Here is a 23,271-nt window from a genome sequence, read left to right as displayed (position 1 = left end):
TCTGTAGACAGACGAGAAATGTGGAACCTTCCCCTTGGAGGAGAGTCCTTGAATTCTAGAAGATATCCCTGGGATACAATCTCTAATGCCCAAGGATCGTGTACATCTCTTGCCCAGGCCTGAGTGAAGAGAGAGAGTCTGCCCCCTACTAGATCCGGTCCCGGATCGGGGGCTACCCCTTCATGCTGTCTTGGTGGCAGCTGCAGGCTTTTTGGCCTGTTTACCCTTATTCCAGCCCAGGTAAGGTTTCCAGGTTGCCTTGGGCTGTGAAGCGTTACCCTCTTGCTTTGCAGCCGGAGAGGATGAAGCGGGGCCGTTCCTGAAACTACGAAAGGAACGAAAATTAGCTTTGTTCTTTGTCTTAAAGGGCTTGTCCTGAGGGAGAGCATGGCCTTTTCCCCCGGTGATTTCTGAAATAATCTCTTTCAATTCAGGCCCGAAGAGGGTCTTTCCTTTGAAAGGGATGTTCAAAAGCTTGGATTTAGACGACACATCGGCCGACCAGGACTTTAGCCATAGCGCCCTGCGCGCCAAAATGGCGAAACCTGAATTTTTCTCCCTGCTAACTTAGCTATTTGGAAAGCGGCGTCAGTGATAAAAGAATTAGCTAGCTTTAGAGCCTTAATTCTATCCATAATTTCCTCATATGAGGTCTCCGTCTGGAGCGAGTCTTCCAGCGCCTCAAACCAGAAAGCAGCTGCAGTAGTTACAGGAATAATGCAGGCAATAGGTTGGAGAAGAAAACCTTGTTGAACAAAAATTTTCTTAAGTAAACCCTCTAATTTTTTATCCATAGGGTCTTTAAAAGCACAACTGTCTTCAATTGGTATGGTTGTGCGTTTAGCAAGTGAAGAAACAGCCCCCTCCACCTTAGGGACCGTCTGCCACGAGTCCCGCATGGGGTCAGATATGGGGAACATTTTCTTAAAAACAGGAGGGGGAACAAAGGGGACACCTGGTCTATCCCACTCCCTAGTAACGATATCCGCAAACCTCTTAGGGACCGGAAACGCATCAGTGTAAACAGGGACCTCTAGGTACTTGTCCATTTTACACAATTTCTCTGGGACCACCAAAGGGTCGCAGTCATCCAGTGTAGCTAATACCTCCCTGAGCAAAACGCGGAGGTGTTCTAGTTTAAATTTAAAAGCCAATGTATCTGAATCTGTCTGAGGAGGAACCCTTCCTGAATCAGAAACTTCTCCCTCAGACATCAAATCCCTCGCTCCCACTTCAGAGCGTTGTGAGGGTATATCGGATACGGCTACCAAAGCGTCAGAATGCTAATAATCTGTTCTTAAAACGGAGCTATCACGCTTTGCAGGTAACACGGGCAGTTTAGTTAAGAAATCTGCAAGAGAATTATCCATGAATGCCGCTAAGTCTTGTAATGTAAAAGGGTTAGATGCACTAGAGGTACTAGGCGTCGCTTGAGCGGGCGTAACTGGTTGTGACACTTGGGGAGAGGCAGACGGGCTACCCTTGTTACCTTCAGTCTGAGAATCATCTTGGGCCACGTTCTTAAGTGCAACAATATGATCTTTAAAGTGTATAGACATATCAGTACAAGTGGGACACATTCTGAGAGGGGGATCCACCATTGCTTCTAAACACATTGAACAAGGATTTTCCTTGGTGTCAGACATGTTTAACAGACTAGTAGTATACATAAACAGGCTTGGAAATCACTTTAATCAAATAAAAAAGGCACACAATTTTGCAAAACAGTGAAAAATGCAGTAATCCTTTTGAAATTTTCACAGTATGTACCTAAAGCCTTAGTAAGATTGCACCACTAGTAGCAAAACGATTAACCCCTTAATGCCCAAACCGAAGCAGCCTAAAGCCAACACCTGGTTAAAATTACTACAGCACTGCTGTGGCCCTACCTGCCCTTAGGGACCAGATATGGGGGAATATAGCTTCCTTTAGGCCCTCAAACAGCAGCAGGACCCTCCATGTAAAGCAGCACGAACTTCTATGTAATTCTAACTGCGCATCTGAGGCGCGAAATAAGGCCCCTCCCACTCTACTCCGGAACTGTGAGGCCTAAGAAATCACTCCAAAGTGAATAAAAAATAGCCATGTGGGTAATAACCCCAGAAAGAACCCAAAAGGACTTTCAAAGTGTCTTTTTTCCTAAGAAAACAATCGATTGCCCTGAATTAGTGTCAACCAGCATAATTAGCCCTGTTATGTAAGCATTCAATTCCTTACTAAGTCTCTGAGCATACCTTACCCTCCCCTCATGGGGATATTGTCAGTCTCTTCTAGCATTATCTCAGTCTTGTCTAGAAATAAGTGACTGAACATACCTTATTGCAGTTCCCCTGCAAACTGAAGTTTTCTGGTACTCCTCAGTCCTGTGTGGGAACAGCAGTGGATTTTAGTTACAACATGCTAAAATAATTTTCCTCTCAGCAGAAATCTTCATCACTTTTCTGCTAGAGAGTAAATAGTACAAACCGGTACCATTTAAAATAACAAACTTTTGATTGAAGATAATAAAAACTACAATTCTAAAACCACATTCACTTTACCCTCCCGAGAGAGACCCTAGTGCTTAGTGCCGGCAAAGAGAATGACTGGGGGGTGGAGCTAGAGGGGGAGCTATATGGACAGCTCTGCTGTGTGCTCTCTTTGCCACTTCCTGTAGGGAAGGAGAATATCCCACAAGTAAAGGATGAATCCGTGGACTGGATACACCTTACAAGAGAAATGGTATATTTGAGAGAACCAAAGTTATGAATTATATTATATAGTATATATTAGTGATCTGATAATATTAGTGATTTGTTGTTCTTGGAAATTGACTAAGCTAGTTCCAATTATCTATATAATGTAATTCATAACTTTGGTTCTCTCAAATATACCATTTTTATTCATGTGAATTTTTTACCCCCTCCACAGTTATTTTGGTATGTTCCTTTTGGGGTGTGCATTTTTTCTGATTCATGATTGGTCTAATTTGGTTTTAAATATGGCAGCTGAGAGTTTGTTTGTATAGCCTGATGAAAGTGTGTTACACTGAGAAACGCGTTGCTGTTTTTATTATTATAATAAATTTGAAACTTTTTTAACTCTCCATCTGCTGCTGAACTATTATTTCTGTCCTTGGTGAAATATCTTTTGGACCTTCCGAACACCTTGCACTGAGTCTCTGGACCTGCTGGCTGATCCCTGCTCCATTGGCTCGTCCTGACTACTCCATTCTGGGCATCTTTGGACTCTCCCTGGTGAGACGAGGATTCCCACTGGTGACATCTTCTGCTGGTCTACCGGACGACGTGTGGTTCCGGACTGATAGTATTGCACATCAGTGCTTTACATTGTGAGTAGGATTCTTTAGTTCCTATTGCTCCCCATTTCAAGCTGTTTTTGATCTGCACTATGTGGCGCCCTCTATTCTGTTCTCCTTTGATTAATACCGTGCAGTATGTGCAGACGTGGAGCAGTGTAGGGTAGTGTGAGATTACAGTCTGTAGCGCACCGGAAGTGATTAATACCGTGCAGTAGTGGAGCAGTGTAGGGTAGTGTGAGATTACAGTCTGTAGCGCACAGGAAGTGATTAATACCGTGCAGTATGTGCAGATGAGGAGCAGTGTAGGGTAGTGTGAGATTACAGTCAGTAGCGCACCGGAAGTGATTAATACCGTGCAGTATGTGCAGACGTGGAGCAGTGTAGGGTAGTGTGAGATTACAGTCTGTAGCGCACCGGAAGTGATTAATACTGTGCAGTATGTGCAGATGAGCACACAGTGTAGGGTAGTGTGAGATTAGTCAGTAGTGCACAGGAAGTGATTAATACCGTGCAGTATGTGCAGATGAGCACAGTGTAGGGTAGGGTAGTGTGAGATTAGTCAGTAGCACACAGGAAGTGATTAATACCGTGCAGTATGTGCAGATGAGCACAGTGTAGGGTAGTGTGAGATTACAGTCAGTAGCACACAGGAAGTGATTAATACCGTGCAGTATGTGCTGACGAGCACAGTGTAGGGTAGTGTGATATTACAGTCAGTAGCGCACAGGAAGTGATTAATACAGTGCAGTATGTGCAGACGAGCACAGTGTAGGGTAGTGTGAGATTACAGTCAGTAGCACACAGGAAGTGATTGATACCGTGCAGTATGTGCAGACGAGCACAGTGTAAGGTAGTGTGAGATTACAGTCAGTAGCGCACAGGAAGTGATTAATACAGTGCAGTATGTGCAGATTAGCACAGTGTAGGGTAGTGTGAGATTACACTCAGTAGCGCACAGGAAGTGATTAATACCGTGCCGTATGTGCAGATGAGCACAGTGTAGGGTAGTGTGAGATTACACTCAGTAGCGCACAGGAAGTGATTAATACCGTGCCGTATGTGCAGATGAGCACAGTGTAGTGTGAGATTAGTCAGTAGCGCACAGAAAGTGTTTAACACCGTGTAAAATGTGCAGATGAGCATAGTGTAGTGTGAGATTAGTCAGTAGCGCACAGGAAGTGATTAATACCGTGCAGTATGTGCAGACGAGCACAGTGTAGGGTAGTGTGAGATTACACTCAGTAGCACACAGGAAGTGATTAATACCGTGTAGTATGTGCAGATGAGCACAGTGTAGTGTGAGATTAGTCAGTAGCGCACAGAAAGTGTTTAATACCGTGTAAAATGTGCAGATGAGCACAGTGTAGTGTGCGATTACACTCAGTAGCGCACAGGAAGTGATTAATACCGTGCAGTAGAGCACAGTGTAGTGTGAGATTAGTCAGTAGCGCACAGGAAGTGATTAATACCGTGCAGTATGTGCAGACGAGCACAGTGTAGGGTAGTGTGAGATTACACTCAGTAGCACACAGGAAGTGATTAATACCGTGTAGTATGTGCAGATGAGCACAGTGTAGTGTGAGATTAGTCAGTAGCGCACAGAAAGTGTTTAATACCGTGTAAAATGTGCAGATGAGCACAGTGTAGTGTGAGATTACACTCAGTAGCGCACAGGAAGTGATTAATACCGTGCAGTAGAGCACAGTGTAGTGTGAGATTAGTCAGTAGCGCACAGGAAGTGATTAATACAGTGCAGATGACTTTACATGATAAAGATTTTACCTTTGCGACAAATAGCTTGTCCTTTTGGTCCAGATTGGCTGTGGGTGCAACATAATCTTTCCAGATCCTTACTTTGTGCTCCTTAGCAAACCTATGGGGAAAGCAAAGCACACGTCAGACAGAAGAGAAATGATTGTTTTAAGTACAAATTAGCACAGAACAAGCCATTAGATCCATAATACATCTGACCTGTTAGTAAACACATTGCAATAGGTCTCTGAAGTAATAGCGCGATACGCATTACCGCCTTGTCTGCTGCAAAAAGCTTTACCCACCACTCGCCTTATTTGTGAGCCAATCCTCACTGCTACTGGAGTATACACAGCATATTCTCCTCTTCAGTCCTCAAGTACCACTAACAAGGTAGCCATCTGGCCTAACTAGAGTGCAGGTGAAATCAGCTGATCAGTAACCATGGTTACCAACCTGCTCTAAACCAGCAGCTGGTTATTTCACCTGCACTCTAGTCAGGTTATCTTGTTGGTGTTACTTAAGGACTGGAGAGACACTGAGCTACAGAAGGGATCCTGTATATCACATTCTGCATATCTAGTTCTTGTCTCTCCCAGTTAACACTAGATGAGAGGAAGAAAAAAAAAAAAAAAAAAAAAAAAGGAGGGTAGAAAGAAACACAAACACATGAGCACAATAGACCGGAATATGTCAATATCAGAGACAGAATTCAGATTCATCCTCTACATTTGCAGAGGATTATAAAGAGTCTTCACACCGATGCATCCCTAGCTGATCTGTCACACATCAGCTTCCAATGCCCAGGAAGATTAACACCTTCGCAGGATGCACCTCCAATAAGCCTCATAAATACACTAAGAAGACTATTTTCCTACAATCTTTGTTCTGTCAACAAGATAGTTTAATGCATCAACGCGTCCTTTAAATCTACCGTTGTCATAAATTGACCCTCTTGAACCAAAGGAAGAATGGAACAAATAGTTTCCATCTTGAAGGACGGTACTCTGAGGAACTTGTTTTGACTCTTGAGATCTAAAATTTGTCTGAAGGTTCTCTTTTTTGGGAGCCACGAACAGATTGGAGTAGAACCCCAGACCCTGTTCCTGCATTGGGACAGGAACGATCACTCCCAGGTCGGAGAGGTCCTGAACACAGTGTAAGAATGCCTCTCTTTATCTGGTCTGCAGATAATCTTGAAAGCAGAAACCTGCCCCTGGGAGGAAAGGTCTTGAAGTCTAGCTTGTATCCCTGGGACACGATGTTCACCGCCCAGGGATCCTGAAGATCTCGAACCCAAGCCTGAGCGAAGGAAAGTCTGCCCCCAACAAGATACGGCCCGGATCAGGGGCAGGCCCTTCATGCTGATTCAATAGCAGGCCTTTTTGGATTGTTTTCCCTTGTTCCAAGACTGATTGGACCTCCAAGAAGGCTTGGACTGCTCCTACTTGGAAGAGGGAGGCTTTCTCTTGATATTTCGAAAAGGAACGAAAATTACTCTGACATCGCTTTTGTTTGTTTCTCTTATCCTGATGGAGGAAATGGCCCTTTCCTCCCGTAATGTCAGAAATTATTTCCATCAAACCCGACCCAAACAAGGTCTTTCCCTTGTAAGGAATCGCCAAAAGTTTAGGCGACACTTCCGCAGACCAAGATTTTAACCATAAAGCTCTGCGGGCCAGTACGGCAACCAGAAATCTTAGCTCCTAGCCTAATAACCTGAAGGGAAGCATCCGTGATAAAGGAGTTGGCCAAATTAAGGGCCTTTATCCTATCCTGGATTTCTTCGAAGGGAGTGTCTGTCCAAATAGAATCAGACAACCCATCAAACCAGTATGCTTCCGCACTAGTGACGGTAGCAATACACACCGTGGGTTGCCATTGTAAACCCTGGTGTACATACATTTTCTTGAGCAACCCCTCTAACTTCTTGTCCATAGAATCATTAAAGGAACAACTATCCTCTATGGGAATAGCTGTTCTCTTGGCTAGAGTGCAAATTGCCCCTTCCACCTTGGGTACCGTCTGCCAAGACTCCTTGATAGAGTCTGCTATAGGAAACATCTTTTTGAATATAGGGGATGAGAGAAAGGGATACCCGGTCTTTCCCAAACCTTAGCAATAATCTCTGTAGCCCTATCTGGTACAGGAAATACCTCCACCATGGAAGGCACGTCAAAGTACTTGTTTAGTTTACTGGACTTCTTAGGATTGACTACGACGGTAGTGTCAGAGTCGTCCAGGGTAGCTAAAACCTCCTTAAGTAACAAACGGAGGTGTTCAAGCTTAAACCTGAAAGAAACAACTTCAGTATCAGCTAAATGAATTACTTAGACAAGGTTGGCTCAGGAAAAAGTCTATCCCTGTAATGTAAAGTTCTCTCAATACATGAGGAACAGAAAGGGATTGGTGGTTCTACATTAGCATCAAAACATAAACATGTAACATCTTGCAGGGTTTCTTGGTCCATCTTTATTCACCAATAAACAGACAAAACTGATCTTTTTATTTAGAAAATAGCACCCAAAAAAAAAAAAAACTGCTTTATTTTTCTGTTTTGAATTAAACAATGGCCCCCAAAATAACACTCTAGACCACTCTACACCTCAGCTTATGTTGGCTGAGGTGCTTACCTGCCTGCCTACTAACGAAGTATATAACTTGTAATTGATCCGGACTCAAATTTTTAAGTTACGGTCCATAACCGCAAAGCAGCCGATTTTCAATGCGGCACACAGGAAGTGAGACAGGGCCAGAAAAAAAGAAAATTTATGCTTACCTAAAATGTATTTCTTTTTTGACACGATGAGTCCACGGATCATCTTAATTACTAATGGGATATTCACCTCCTGGTCGCAGGAGGCAGCAAAGAGCACCACAGCAGACCTGTTAAATAGCTCCTCCCTTATCCCCCACTCCAGTCATTCGACCGAAGTCAAGGAAAGAAAAGCCAAGGTGAAGAGGTGTCTGAAGTTTAAAATACCCAACAACCTGTCTTACAAGAACAGGGCGGGCCGTGGACTCATTGTGTCAAAGAAAATGTATGCTTACCTGATAAATTTGTTTCTTTTTAGACACGATGAGTCCACGGATCATCTTAATTACCAATGGGATTCAATACCCAAGCTAGAGTACACCGATGATACGGGAGGGACAACACAGGGAACCTAAACGGAAGGCACCACTGCTTGAAGAATCCTTCTCCCAAAAGCGGCCTTAGCCAATGCAAAAGTGTCAAATTTGTAAAATTTTGAAAAAGTGTGAAGAGAGGACCAAGTTGCAACCTTGCAAATCTGTTCCACAGAAGCCTCATTTTTGAATGCCCATGAGGAAGCAACAGCCCTCGTGGAATGAGCCATAACCCTCTCGGGAGGCTGCTGTCCAGCAGTCTCATATGCAAAACGTATGATACTCTTCAGCCAAAAAGAGAGAGAAGTAGCCGTAGATTTCTGTCCCTTACGTTTTCCTGAGAAAATCACAAACAAAGAAGAAGACTGACGAAAGTCCTTAGTCGCCTGCAGGTACAACTTTAAAGCATGGACCACGTCCATATTGTGCAGTAGATGTTCTTTATGAGAAGAAGGATTAGGACACAAAGAAGGAACAATAATCTCGTGTTAATGTTCCGATCAGAAACAACCTTAGGAAGAAATCCTAATTTAGTACGTAAAACTACCTTATCTGAAAGGAAAATAAGGTAAGGAGACTCGTACTGTAATGACGAGAGCTCTGACACTATACGAGCAGAAGAAATAACAATTAAAACCTTCCAAGATAACTTAATATCTAAGGAATGCATAGGCTCAAACAGAGCGCCTTGAAGAACTTTAAGAACTAAATTAAGACTCCATGGAGGAGTAACTGGTTTGAACACAGGCCTGATCCTGACCAAGGCCTGACAAAAAGATTGTACATCTGGAACATCCGCCAGACGTTTGTGTAACAAAATAGATAAGGCCAAGATTTGACCCTTTAGGGAACTCGTCGATAAACCCTTCTCCAAACCTTCTTGGAGAAAGGACAAAATTCTAGGAATCTTAACTCTACTCCATGAGTAGCCCTTGGATTCACACCAAGAGATATTTACGCCAAATCTTATGGTAAATCCTTCTAGTTACAGGCTTACAAGCCTGAATCATGGTCTCTATGACAGAATACGAAAACCCCCGCTTGGACAAAATTAAGTGTTCAATCTCCAAGCAGTCAGCTTCAGGAGAAACTAGATTTGGGTGAAGGAAGGGCCCCTGAATCAGAAGGTCCTTCCTCAACGGACGTCTCCAAGGTGGTAGAGATGCCATCTCCACCAGATCTGCATACCAAATCCTGCGAGGCCAGGCCGGTGCTATAAGGATCACTGAAGCCCTTTACTGTTTGATTTGAGCAATTACTCGAGGGAGAAAAATAAACGGAGGAAATAGGTATGCTAGACTGAAGTTCCAAGGAACCACCAGAGCATCTATCAATTCCGCCTGGGGGTCCCTGGACCTCGACCCGTATGTCAAGAGCTTGGCATTCTGTTGCGATGCCATGAGATCCAATTCCGGCTGACCCCACTTGAGCATCAGGTTGGAGAACACTTCCGGATGGAGTTCCCACTCCCCCGGATGAAAGGTCTGCCTGCTCAGGAAATCCGCCTCCCAGTTGTCTGGTACTCCTCAGTCCTGTGTGGGAACAGCAATGGATTTTAGTTACAACATGCTAAAATCATTTTCCTCTCAGCAGAATTCTTCATCATATTTCTGCCAGAGAGTAAATAGAACAAACCGGTACTATTTAAAAATAACAAACTTTTGATTGAAGATATAAAAACTACAAATCTAACACCACATTCACTTTACCCTCCCGTGGAGATGCTACTTGTTAGAGCGGCAAAGAGAATGACTGGGGGGCGGAGCCAGAGGGGGAGCTATATGGACAGCTTTGCTGTGTGCTCTCTTTGCCACTTCCTGTAGGGAATGAGAATATCCCACAAGTAAGGATGAATCCGTGGACTGGATACACCTTGCAAGAGAAATAAAAACGTTTGGAAGGCAATTAACGTTTTTTTGTGTAAAGCAAACATAAAATCGTTTGCCCAACAAACATTATGTCATCAGTGTCAACCATTTTTTCAGCCCAAAACATACAGGTCCCAGTAATACCCTTCTATTTCACATGTAGGATTACTGCTTACCCCTTCCCTTATGGGAATACTGTCAGCCAGTTCTGAAATAACAGTCTCTCCAGAAAAAAATGACTGAACATACCTCAATGCTTGTAGCATGAAAAACATTCCTCACACTGAAGTTTCTTAAGCACTCCTCAGCCATTCTGTGAGAACTGCTCTAGATCTTAGTGACAAATGCTAAGATCATCAGTCTCCAGGCAGAAATCTTCAACCATCTGCTGCCTGGGAAAAAATAGCACTCACCGGTACTATTTAAAATAAAAGTCTTGCTTGAAGAAAATAAAAACCTAACATTTTATCACCTCTTTCACTTTAACCTTCCTATTACTTAGAGTAGGCAAAGAGAATGACTGGGGGGTGGAGTCAAGGGAGGAGCTATATAGACAGCTCTGCTGTGGTGATCTTTGCCACTTCCTGTTAGCAGGAGGAGAATATCCCACAAGTAAAGGATGAATCCATGGACTTGTCGTATCTAGTAGAAGAAAACTACTTTCTGCTATGTAAAATTAAAAAAAAAAAAAAACAGAATTTATGCTTACCTGATAAATTACTTTCTCCAACGGTGTGTCCGGTCCACGGCGTCATCCTTACTTGTGGAATATCTCTTCCCCAACAGGAAATGGCAAAGAGTCCCAGCAAAGCTGGCCATATAGTCCCTCCTAGGCTCCGCCCACCCCAGTCATTCGACCGACGGTACCGTGGTGACTGTAGTTAGAGAAAATAATTCATCAGACCTGATTAAAAAAAAAAAACAGGGCGGGCCGTGGACCGGACACACCGTTGGAGAAAGTAATTTATCAGGTAAGCATAAATTCTGTTTTCTCCAACATTGGTGTGTCCGGTCCACGGCGTCATCCTTACTTGTGGGAACCAATACCAAAGCTTTAGGACACGGATGAAGGGAGGGAGCAAATCAGGTTACCTAAACGGAAGGCACCACGGCTTGCAAAACCTCTCCCCCAAAAATAGCCTCCGAAGAAGCAAAAGTATCAAATTTGTAAAATTTGGCAAAAGTGTGCAGTGAAGACCAAGTCGCTGCCTTACATATCTGATCAACAGAAGCCTCGTTCTTGAAGGCCCATGTGGAAGCCACAGCCCTAGTGGAGTGAGCTGTGATTCTTTCAGGAGGCTGCCGTCCGGCAGTCTCGTAAGCCAATCGGATGATGCTTTTAAGCCAAAAGGAAAGAGGTAGAAGTCGCTTTTTGACCTCTCCTTTTACCAGAATAGACGACAAACAGAGAAGATGTTTGTCTGAAATCTTTTGTAGCTTCTAAATAGAATTTTAGAGCACGGACTACGTCCAAATTGTGTAACAAACGTTCCTTCTTTGAAACTGGATTCGGACACAAAGAAGGTACAACTATCTCCTGGTTAATATTTTTGTTAGAAACAATCTTTGGAAGAAAACCAGGCTTAGTACGCAAAACCACCTTATCTGCATGGAACACCAGATAGGGCGGAGAACACTGCAGAGCAGATAACTCTGAAACTCTTCTAGCAGAAGAAATAGCAACCAAAAAACTTTCCAAGATAACAACTTAATATCTATGGAATGTAGAGGTTCAAACGGAACCCCTTGAAGAACTGAAAGAACTAGATTTAAACTCCAGGGAGGAGTCAAAGGTCTGTAAACAGGCTTGATCCTAACCAGAGCCGGAACAAATGCTTGAACATCTGGCATAGCTGCCAGTCGTTTGTGTAGTAAGACAGATGAAGCAGAAATCTGTCCCTTTAGAGAACTCGCAGATAATCCTTTATCCAAACCTTCTTGCAGAAAGGAAAGAATCTTAGGAATTTTTACCTTATTCCAAGGGAATCCCTTGGATTCACACCAGCAGATATATCTTTTCCATATTTTATGTTAAATCTTTCTAGTTACCGGTTTTCTGGCCTGAACCAGAGTATCAATCACCGAATCTGAAAACCCACGCTTTGATAGAATCAAGCGTTCAATCTCCAAGCCGTCAGCTGGAGGGAGACCAGATTTGGATGTTCGAATGGACCCTGAACAAGAAGGTCCTGTCTCAAAGGTAGCTTCCATGGTGGAACCGATGACATATTCACCAGGTCTGCATACCAAGTCCTGCGTGGCCACGCAGAAGCTATCAAGATCACCGAGACCCTCTCCTGTTTGATCCTGGCTACCAGCCTGGGAATGAGAGGAAACGGTGGGAACACATAAGCTAGGTTGAAGGTCCAAAGCGCTACTAGTGCATCCACTAGAGTCGCCTTGGGATCCCTTGATCTGGACCCGTAGAAAGGAACCTTGAAGTTCTGACGAGACGCCATCAGATCCATGTCTGGAATGCCCCATAATTGAGTCAACTGGGCAAAAATCTCCGGGTGGAGTTCCCACTCCCCCGGATGGAATGTCTGACGACTCAGATAATCCGCTTCCCAGTTTTCCACACCTGGGATGTGGATCGCAGATAGATGGCAGGAGTGATCCTCCGCCCATTGTATTATTTTGGTTACTTCTTTCATCGCCAGGGAACTCCTTGTTCCCCCCTGATGATTTATATACGCAACAGTCATCATGTTGTCTGATTGGAATCTTATGAATCTGGCCTTTGCAAGCTGAGGCCAAGCCCTGAGAGCATTGAATATCGCTCTTAGTTCCAGAATTTTTATCGGGAGAAGAGACTCTTCCCGAGACCATAGTCCCTGAGCTTTCAGGGATTCCCAGACCGCAACCCAGCCCACTAGACTGGCGTCGGTCGTGACAATGACCCACTCTGGTCTGCGGAAGCTCATTCCCTGGGATAGGTGGTCCATGGATATCCACCAACGGAGTGAATCTCTGGTCTAATGATCTACTTGAATCACTGGAGACAAGTCTGTATAGTCCCCATTCCACTGTTTCAGCATGCACAGTTGTAATGGTCTTAGATGAATTTGCGCAAAAGGAACTATGTCCATTGCTGCAACCATCAACCCTACTACTTCCATGCACTGAGCTATGGAAGGACGTGGAACAGAATGAAGAACTTGACAAGCGCTTAGAAGTTTTGACTTTGACATCTGTCAGAAAGATCCTCATTTCTAAGGAATCTATTATTGTTCCCAGGAAGGGAACTCTTGTTGACGGAGACAGAGAACTTTTTTCTATGTTCACCTTCCATCCGTGAGATCTGAGAAAGGCCAGAACGATGTCTGTATGAGCCTTTGCCTTTGAAAGGGACGACGCTTGTATTAGAATGTCGTCCAAGTATGGTACTACTGCAATGCCCCTCGGTCTTAGAACCGCTAGAAGGGACCCGAGTACCTTTGTGAAAATCCTTGGAGCAGTGGCTAATCCGAATGGGAGGGCCACAAACTGGTAATGTTTGTCCAGAAAGGCGAACCTTAGGAACTGATGATGTTCTTTGTGGATAGGAATATGTAGGTACGCATCCTTTAGATCCACGGTAGTCATAAATTGACCTTCCTGGATAGTGGGTAGAATCGTTCGAATGGTTTCCATTTTGAACGATGGTACCCTGAGAAATTTGTTTAGGATCTTTAAATACAGAATTGGTCTGAAGGTTCCCTCTTTTTTGGGAACTACGAACAGATTTGAGTAAAATCCCATTCCTTGTTCCGTCATTGGAAATGGGTGTATCACTCCCATCTTTAGCAGGTCTTCTACACAATGTAAGAACGCCTGTCTCTTTATTTGGTTTGAGGATAAGCGAGACATGTGGAACCTTCCCCTTGGGGGTAGTTCCTTGAATTCCAGAAGATAACCCTGAGAAACTATTTCTAGCGTCCAGGGATCCTGAACATCTCTTGCCCAAGCCTGAGCAAAGAGAGAGAGTCTGCCCCCACTAGATCCGGTCCCGGATCGGGGGCTACTCCTTCATGCTGTTTTGTTAGCGGTAGCAGGCTTCTTGGTCTGCTTACCCTTGTTCCAGCCTTGCATCGGTTTCCAGGCTGGTTTGGACTGTGAGGCATTACCCTCTTGCTTAGAGGATGCAGAATTAGAGGCCGGTCCGTTCCTGAAATTACAAAAGGAACGAAAATTAGACTTATTCTTGGCCTTGAAAGGCCTATCTTGTGGGAGGGCGTGGCCCTTTCCCCCAGTGATGTCTGAGATAATCTCTTTCAATTCTGGTCCAAAGAGAGTTTTACCCTTGAAGGGGATGTTAAGCAATTTTGTCTTGGATGATACATCCGCTGACCAAGACTTTAGCCAAAGCGCTCTGCGCGCCACAATTGCAAACCCTGAATTTTTCGCCGCTAATCTAGCTAATTGCAAAGCGGCATCTAAAATAAAAGAGTTAGCCAACTTAAGTGCGTGAACTCTGTCCATAACCTCCTCATATGGAGTCTCTCTACTGAGCGACTTTTCTAGTTCCTCGAACCAGAACCACGCTGCTGTAGTGACAGGAACAATGCACGAAATGGGTTGTAGAAGGTAACCTTGCTGTACAAAAATCTTTTTAAGCAAACCTTCCAATTTTTTATCCATAGGATCTTTGAAAGCACAACTATCTTCGATAGGAATGGTAGTGAGCTTGTTTAGAGTAGAAACTGCCCCCTCGACCTTAGGGACTGTCTGCCATAAGTCCTTTCTGGGGTCGACCATAGGAAATAATTTCTTAAATATAGGAGAGGGAACAAAAGGTATGCCGGGCTTCTCCCACTCCTTATTCACTATGTCCGCCACCCGCTTGGGTATAGGAAAAGCATCTGGGTGCACCGGAACCTTTAGGAACTTGTCCATCTTGCATAATTTTTCTGGAATGACCAAGTTGTCACAATCGTCCAGAGTAGATAACACCTCCTTAAGCAGTGCGCGGAGATGTTCTAATTTAAATGTCACAACATCAGGTTCAGCCTGTTGAGAAATTTTTCCTGAATCTGAAATTTCCCCATCTGACAAAACCTCCCTCATGGCCCCTTCAGATTGGTGTGAGGGTATGACAGAACAATTATCATCAGCGCCCTCCTGCTCTTCAGTGTTTAAAACAGAGCAATCGCGCTTTCTCTGATATGCAGGCATTTTGGATAAAATATTTGCTATGGAGTTATCCATTACAGCCGTCAATTGTTGCATGGTAATAAGCATTGGCGCGCTAGAAGTACTAGGGGCCTCCTGCGTGGGCAAAACTGGCGTAGACACAGAAGGAGATGATGTAGAACCAGGTCTACTCCCTTCATCTGAGGAATCATCTTGGGATATTTCATTATTTGTGGCAGTACTGTCCTTACTTTGTTTGGACGCTATGGCACAATTATCACACAATTTTGAAGGGGGAGACACATTGGCTTTCATACATATAGAACATAGCTTATCTGAAGGCACAGACATGTTAAACAGGCTTAAACTTGTCAATAAAGCACAAAAACCGTTTTAAAACAAAACCGTTACTGTCTCTTTAAATTTTAAACAGAGCACACTTTATTACTGAATATGTGAAAATATATGAAGGAATTGTTCAAAATTTACCAAAATTTCACCACAGTGTCTTAATGCATTAAAAATATTGCACACCAATTTTCAGAGCTTTAACCCTTAAAATAACGAAACCGGAGCCGGTTACAGATTTAACCCCTATACAGTCCCAGCTACAGCCTTTGCTGTGACTTTACCAAGCCCAGAGGGGAATACGATACCAAATGACGCCTTCTAGGAACTTTTCCAAATACTTTCAGGTCCTCACACACGCATCTGCATGTCTTGCACTCAAAAACAACTGCGCAGTAACGGCGCGAAAATTAGGCTCAGCCTACAACTGGGAAGTCCCTTCCTGACTGGAAAAGGTGTCTAACATAGTGCCTGACGTTAAAAAACGTTCCCCAAGTTTATAAGAGTGAATTATCAGCATAAACATGTATAAAATGTCCAAATAAAGCAATCGATTTAGCCCATAAAAGTGTCTACCAGTTTTATAGCCCATATTAAGCCCTTTATTCTGTTTGAGACTAAGAAAATGGCTTACCGGTCCCCATGAGGGGGAATGACAGCCTTCCAGCATTACATGGTCTTGTTAGAAATATGGCTAGTCATACCTTAAGCAGAAAAGTCTGCTAACTGTTTCCCCCAAATGAAGTTACTTCATCTCAACAGTCCTATGTGGAAACAGCAATCTATTTTAGTTACTGTCTGCTAAAATCATCTTCCTCTCACAAACAGAAATCTTCATCTTTTTCTGTTTCAGAGTAAATAGTACATACCAGCACTATTTTAAAATAACAAACTCTTGATAGTAGAATAAAAAAACTACAACTAAACACCACATACTCTTAACCATCTCCGTGGAGATGTTGCCTGTGCAACGGCAAAGAGAATGACTGGGGTGGGCGGAGCCTAGGAGGGACTATATGGCCAGCTTTGCTGGGACTCTTTGCCATTTCCTGTTGGGGAAGAGATATTCCACAAGTAAGGATGACGCCGTGGACCGGACACACCAATGTTGGAGAAAAACAGAATTTATGTTTACCTGATAAATTACTTTCTCCAACGGTGTGTCCGGTCCACGGCGTCATCCTTACTTGTGGGATATTCTCTTCCCCAACAGGAAATGGCAAAGAGCCCAGCAAAGCTGGTCACATGATCCCTCCTAGGCTCCGCCTACCCCAGTCATTCGACCGACGTTAAGGAGGAATATTTGCATAGGAGAAACCATATGATACCGTGGTGACTGTAGTTAAAGAAAATAAAATATCAGACCTGATTAAAAAACCAGGGCGGGCCGTGGACCGGACACACCGTTGGAGAAAGTAATTTATCAGGTAAACATAAATTCTGTTTTCTCCAACATAGGTGTGTCCGGTCCACGGCGTCATCCTTACTTGTGGGAACCAATACCAAAGCTTTAGGACACGGATGATGGGAGGGAGCAAATCAGGTCACCTAGATGGAAGGCACCACGGCTTGCAAAACCTTTCTCCCAAAAATAGCCTCAGAAGAAGCAAAAGTATCAAACTTGTAAAATTTGGTAAAAGTGTGCAGTGAAGACCAAGTCGCTGCCCTACATATCTGATCAACAGAAGCCTCGTTCTTGAAGGCACATGTGGAAGCCACAGCCCTAGTGGAATGAGCTGTGATTCTTTCGGGAGGCTGCCGTCCGGCAGTCTCGTAAGCCAATCTGATGATGCTTTTAATCCAAAAAGAGAGAGAGGTAGAAGTTGCTTTTTGACCTCTCCTTTTACCGGAACAACAAACAAGGAAGATGTTTGTCTAAAATCCTTTGTAGCATCTAAATAGAATTTTAGAGCGCGAACAACATCCAAATTGTGCAACAAACGTTCCTTCTTCGAAACTGGTTTCGGACACAGAGAAGGTACGATAATCTCCTGGTTAATGTTTTTGTTAGAAACAACTTTTGGAAGAAAACCAGGTTTAGTACGTAAAACCACCTTATCTGCATGGAACACCAGATAAGGAGGAGAACACTGCAGAGCAGATAATTCTGAAACTCTTCTAGCAGAAGAAATTGCAACCAAAAACAAAACTTTCCAAGATAATAACTTAATATCAACGGAATGTAAGGGTTCAAACGGAACCCCCTGAAGAACTGAAAGAACCAAGTTGAGACTCCAAGGAGGAGTCAAAGGTTTGTAAACAGGCTTGATTCTAACCAGAGCCTGAACAAAGGCTTGAACATCTGGCACAGCTGCCAGCTTTTTGTGAAGTAACACAGACAAGGCAGAAATCTGTCCCTTCAGGGAACTTGCAGATAATCCTTTTTCCAATCCTTCTTGAAGGAAGGATAGAATCTTAGGAATCTTAACCTTGTCCCAAGGGAATCCTTTAGATTCACACCAACAGATATATTTTTTCCAAATTTTGTGGTAAATCTTTCTAGTTACAGGCTTTCTGGCCTGAACAAGAGTATCGATAACAGAATCTGAGAACCCTCGCTTCGATAAGATCAAGCGTTCAATCTCCAGGCAGTCAGCTGGAGTGAGACCAGATTCGGATGTTCGAACGGACCTTGAACAAGAAGGTCTCGTCTCAAAGGTAGCTTCCATGGTGGAGCCGATGACATATTCACCAGATCTGCATACCAAGTCCTGCGTGGCCACGCAGGAGCTATCAAGATCACCGACGCCCTTTCCTGATTGATCCTGGCTACCAGCCTGGGGATGAGAGGAAACGGCGGGAATACATAAGCTAGTTTGAAGGTCCAAGGTGCTACTAGTGCATCCACTAGAGCCGCCTTGGGATCCCTGGATCTGGACCCGTAGCAAGGAACTTTGAAGTTCTGACGAGAGGCCATCAGATCCATGTCTGGAATGCCCCACAGTTGAGTGACTTGGGCAAAGATTTCCGGATGGAGTTCCCACTCCCCCGGATGCAATGTCTGACGACTCAGAAAATCCGCTTCCCAATTTTCCACTCCTGGGATGTGGATAGCAGACAGGTGGCAGGAGTGAGACTCCGCCCATAGAATGATTTTGGTCACTTCTTCCATCGCCAGGGAACTCCTTGTTCCCCCCTGATGGTTGATGTACGCAACAGTTGTCATGTTGTCTGATTGAAACCGTATGAACTTGGCCCTCGCTAGCTGAGGCCAAGCCTTGAGAGCATTGAATATCGCTCTCAGTTCCAGAATATTTATCGGTAGAAGAGATTCTTCCCGAGACCAAAGACCCTGAGCTTTCAGGGATCCCCAGACCGCGCCCCAGCCCATCAGACTGGCGTCGGTCGTGACAATGACCCACTCTGGTCTGCGGAAGGTCATCCCTTGTGACAGGTTGTCCAGGGACAGCCACCAACGGAGTGAGTCTCTGGTCCTCTGATTTACTTGTATCCTCGGAGACAAGTTTGTATAGTCCCCATTCCACTGACTGAGCATGCACAGTTGTAATGGTCTTAGATGAATGCGCGCAAAAGGAACTATGTCCATTGCCGCTACCATCAAACCTATCACTTCCATGCACTGCGCTATGGAAGGAAGAGGAACGGAATGAAGTATCCGACAAGAGTCTAGAAGTTTTGTTTTTCTGGCCTCTGTCAGAAAAATCCTCATTTCTAAAGAGTCTATTATTGTTCCCAAGAAGGGAACCCTTGTTGACGGAGATAGAGAACTCTTTTCCACGTTCACTTTCCATCCGTGAGATCTGAGAAAGGCCAGGACGATGTCCGTGTGAGCCTTTGCTTGAGGAAGGGACGACGCTTGAATCAGAATGTCGTCCAAGTAAGGTACTACAGCAATGCCCCTTGGTCTTAGCACAGCTAGAAGGGACCCTAGTACCTTTGTGAAAATCCTTGGAGCAGTGGCTAATCCGAAAGGAAGCGCCACGAACTGGTAATGCTTGTCCAGGAATGCGAACCTTAGGAACCGATGATGTTCCTTGTGGATAGGAATATGTAGATACGCATCCTTTAAATCCACCGTGGTCATGAATTGACCTTCCTGGATGGAAGGAAGAATTGTTCGAATGGTTTCCATTTTGAACGATGGAACCTTGAGAAACTTGTTTAAGATCTTGAGATCTAAGATTGGTCTGAACGTTCCCTCTTTTTTGGGAACTATGAACAGATTGGAGTAGAACCCCATCCCTTGTTCTCCTAATGGAACAGGATGAATCACTCCCATTTTTAACAGGTCTTCTACACAACGTAAGAATGCCTGTCTTTTTATGTGGTCTGAAGACAACTGAGACCTGTGGAACCTCCCCCTTGGGGGAAGCCCCTTGAATTCCAGAAGATAACCTTGGGAGACTATTTCTAGCGCCCAAGGATCCAGAACATCTCTTGCCCAAGCCTGAGCGAAGAGAGAGAGTCTGCCCCCCACCAGATCCGGTCCCGGATCGGGGGCCAACATTTCATGCTGTCTTGGTAGCAGTGGCAGGTTTTTTGGCCTGCTTTCCCTTGTTCCAGCCTTGCATTGGTCTCCAAGCTGGCTTGGCTTGAGAAGTATTACCCTCTTGCTTAGAGGACGGAGCACTTTGGGCTGGTCCGTTTCTACGAAAGGGACGAAAATTAGGTTTATTTTTGGCCTTGAAAGGCCGATCCTGAGGAAGGGCGTGGCCCTTACCCCCAGTGATATCAGAGATAATCTCTTTCAAGTCAGGGCCAAACAGCGTTTTCCCCTTGAAAGGAATGTTAAGTAGCTTGTTCTTGGAAGACGCATCAGCTGACCAAGATTTCAACCAAAGCGCTCTGCGCGCCACAATAGCAAACCCAGAATTCTTAGCCGCTAACCTAGCCAATTGCAAAGTGGCGTCTAGGGTGAAAGAATTAGCCAATTTGAGAGCATTGATTCTGTCCATAATCTCCTCATAAGGAGGAGAATCACTATCGACCGCCTTTACCAGCTCATCGAACCAGAAACACGCGGCTGTAGCGACAGGGACAATGCATGAAATTGGTTGTAGAAGGTAACCCTGCTGAACAAACATCTTTTTAAGCAAACCTTCTAATTTTTTATCCATAGGATCTTTGAAAGCACAACTATCTTCTATGGGTATAGTGGTGCGTTTGTTTAAAGTGGAAACCGCTCCCTCGACCTTGGGGACTGTCTGCCATAAGTCCTTTCTGGGGTCGACCATAGGAAACAATTTTTTAAATATGGGGGGAGGGACGAAAGGAATACCGGGCCTTTCCCATTCTTTATTTACAATGTCCGCCACCCGCTTGGGTATAGGAAAAGCTTCTGGGAGCCCCGGGACCTCTAGGAACTTGTCCATTTTACATAGTTTCTCTGGGATGACCAACTTGTCACAATCATCCAGAGTGGATAATACCTCCTTAAGCAGAATGCGGAGATGTTCCAACTTAAATTTAAACGTAATCACATCAGGTTCAGCTTGTTGAGAAATGTTCCCTGAATCAGTAATTTCTCCCTCAGACAAAACCTCCCTGGCCCCATCAGACTGGTTTAGGGGCCCTTCAGAACCATTATTATCAGCGTCGTCATGCTCTTCAGTATCTAAAACAGAGCAGTCGCGCTTACGCTGATAAGTGTGCATTTTGGCTAAAATGTTTTTGACAGAATTATCCATTACAGCCGTTAATTGTTGCATAGTAAGGAGTATTGGCGCGCTAGATGTACTAGGGGGCTCCTGAGTGGGCAAGACTCGTGTAGACGAAGGAGGGAATGATGCAGTACCATGCTTACTCCCCTCACTTGAGGAATCATCTTGGGCATCATTGTCATTGTCACATAAATCACATTTATTTAAATGAGAAGGAACTCTGGCTTCCCCACATTCAGAACACAGTCTATCTGGTAGTTCAGACATGTTAAACAGGCATAAACTTGATAACAAAGTACAAAAAACGTTTTAAAATAAAACCGTTACTGTCACTTTAAATTTTAAACTGAACACACTTTATTACTGCAATTGCGAAAAAATATGAAGGAATTGTTCAAAATTCACCAAAATTTCACCACAGTGTCTTAAAGCCTTAAACGTATTGCACACCAAATTTGGAAGCTTTAACCCTTAAAATAACGGAACCGGAGCCGTTTTTAACTTTAACCCCTTTACAGTCCCTGGTATCTGCTTTGCTGAGACCCAACCAAGCCCAAAGGGGAATACGATACCAAATGACGCCTTCAGAAAGTCTTTTCTATGTATCAGAGCTCCTCACACATGCGACTGCATGTCATGCCTCTCAAAAACAAGTGCGCAACACCGGCGCGAAAATGAGGCTCTGCCTATGATTTGGGAAAGCCCCTAAAGAATAAGGTGTCTAAAACAGTGCCTGCCGATATAATCTTATCAAAATACCCAGATTAAATGATTCCTCAAGGCTAAATATGTGTTAATAATGAATCGATTTAGCCCAGAAAAAGTCTACAGTCTTAATAAGCCCTTGTGAAGCCCTTATTTACTATCTTAATAAACATGGCTTACCGGATCCCATAGGGAAAATGACAGCTTCCAGCATTACATCGTCTTGTTAGAATGTGTCATACCTCAAGCAGCAAGAGACTGCTCACTGTTCCCCCAACTGAAGTTAATTCCTCTCAACAGTCCTGTGTGGAACAGCCATGGATTTTAGTAACGGTTGCTAAAATCATTTTCCTCATACAAACAGAAATCTTCATCTCTTTTCTGTTTCTGAGTAAATAGTACATACCAGCACTATTTTAAAATAACAAACTCTTGATTGAATAATAAAAACTACAGTTAAACACTAAAAAACTCTAAGCCATCTCCGTGGAGATGTTGCCTGTACAACGGCAAAGAGAATGACTGGAGTAGGCGGAGCCTAGGAGGGATCATGTGACCAGCTTTGCTGGGCTCTTTGCCATTTCCTGTTGGGGAAGAGAATATCCCACAAGTAAGGATGACGCCGTGGACCGGACACACCTATGTTGGAGAAATAAAAGTTTACAATACAATGGTAAAGCACCACTTGTAGCTTCATGAGAGGATATCCAGAATTTGCTTTAAAAAACAAAGGGACAATGATTTAAAGCTCTCTGGTCTGGCAAGCTTAGCTAAGTCTCATCAGTAGTGCGAGTTCACAGACTTATAGAAAGGCAAATGTTTGCTTAAGAAACTATTTTCTTGCTATGAAGGTTCTGGATGTAAAGGATACATTACAATATAACGTCTAAACTCACCAGCATGGAGAGATCACACAACCTTTATTTTTAATCAATGGGCCCTAGGTTGCACAAAAGAGAGACATGCTGTTGAGGGACATACATCTATTGCAGGCTTCTATAATAAAGGGTGCCCTCAGAACATGGGCCTGTAGCATGGTGACTTACCGCTCTGCAGCCCGCAGCTTCTCTGACCCCTGGGTATACACAGCGATAGACCAGTCTACACAGCGGGCAAACCCTTCCTTCAGAAGCAGTTCTGTGATGTTCCCATTCTAAAGAAGAACACAATTCAGTAACTTAGAATCTGAGCACAGAAGGAAGGAACAACAGGACCATAATAGACAAGTTAAAACTAGAAATCATAAAACTAGTTTAAACTATTGAACTTCAGCTTCTTCTTGTGATGCAGTGATATAGGTATGGGTATATTCTGTAAACTAGTTTGAGGGAAAACCTGTAATATACCCTCCCATCCCAACATCCCTCCACCCCCCCATCATACACACCTGAAGCTCACAGCTTGTTTGTTTGTGTTGTGAGGCAGGTTTTCCCGA

The 23,271-nt window shown here is 44.0% G+C and overlaps 1 protein-coding gene across 1 annotated transcript in view; it reads right to left on the bottom strand.

The window, feature by feature from the left end:
- Positions 1-23,271, bottom strand: part of SND1 (staphylococcal nuclease and tudor domain containing 1) — a gene marked incomplete in the record, with an annotated part of 1,252,242 nt that overhangs the window by 935,129 nt on the left and 293,842 nt on the right. Inside the window, 2 exon segments of the mRNA XM_053716327.1 lie at positions 5,084-5,174; positions 22,883-22,989. Coding sequence (XP_053572302.1) covers positions 5,084-5,174; positions 22,883-22,989 — 198 coding nt within the window.

This window comes from Bombina bombina, chromosome 6 (genome assembly GCF_027579735.1).
Source record: "Bombina bombina isolate aBomBom1 chromosome 6, aBomBom1.pri, whole genome shotgun sequence".
NCBI classification, from domain to species: domain Eukaryota; kingdom Metazoa; phylum Chordata; class Amphibia; order Anura; family Bombinatoridae; genus Bombina; species Bombina bombina.
Note: the sequence above shows the minus strand (reverse complement) of the source record. Positions and strands in the feature narration are given on the sequence as shown.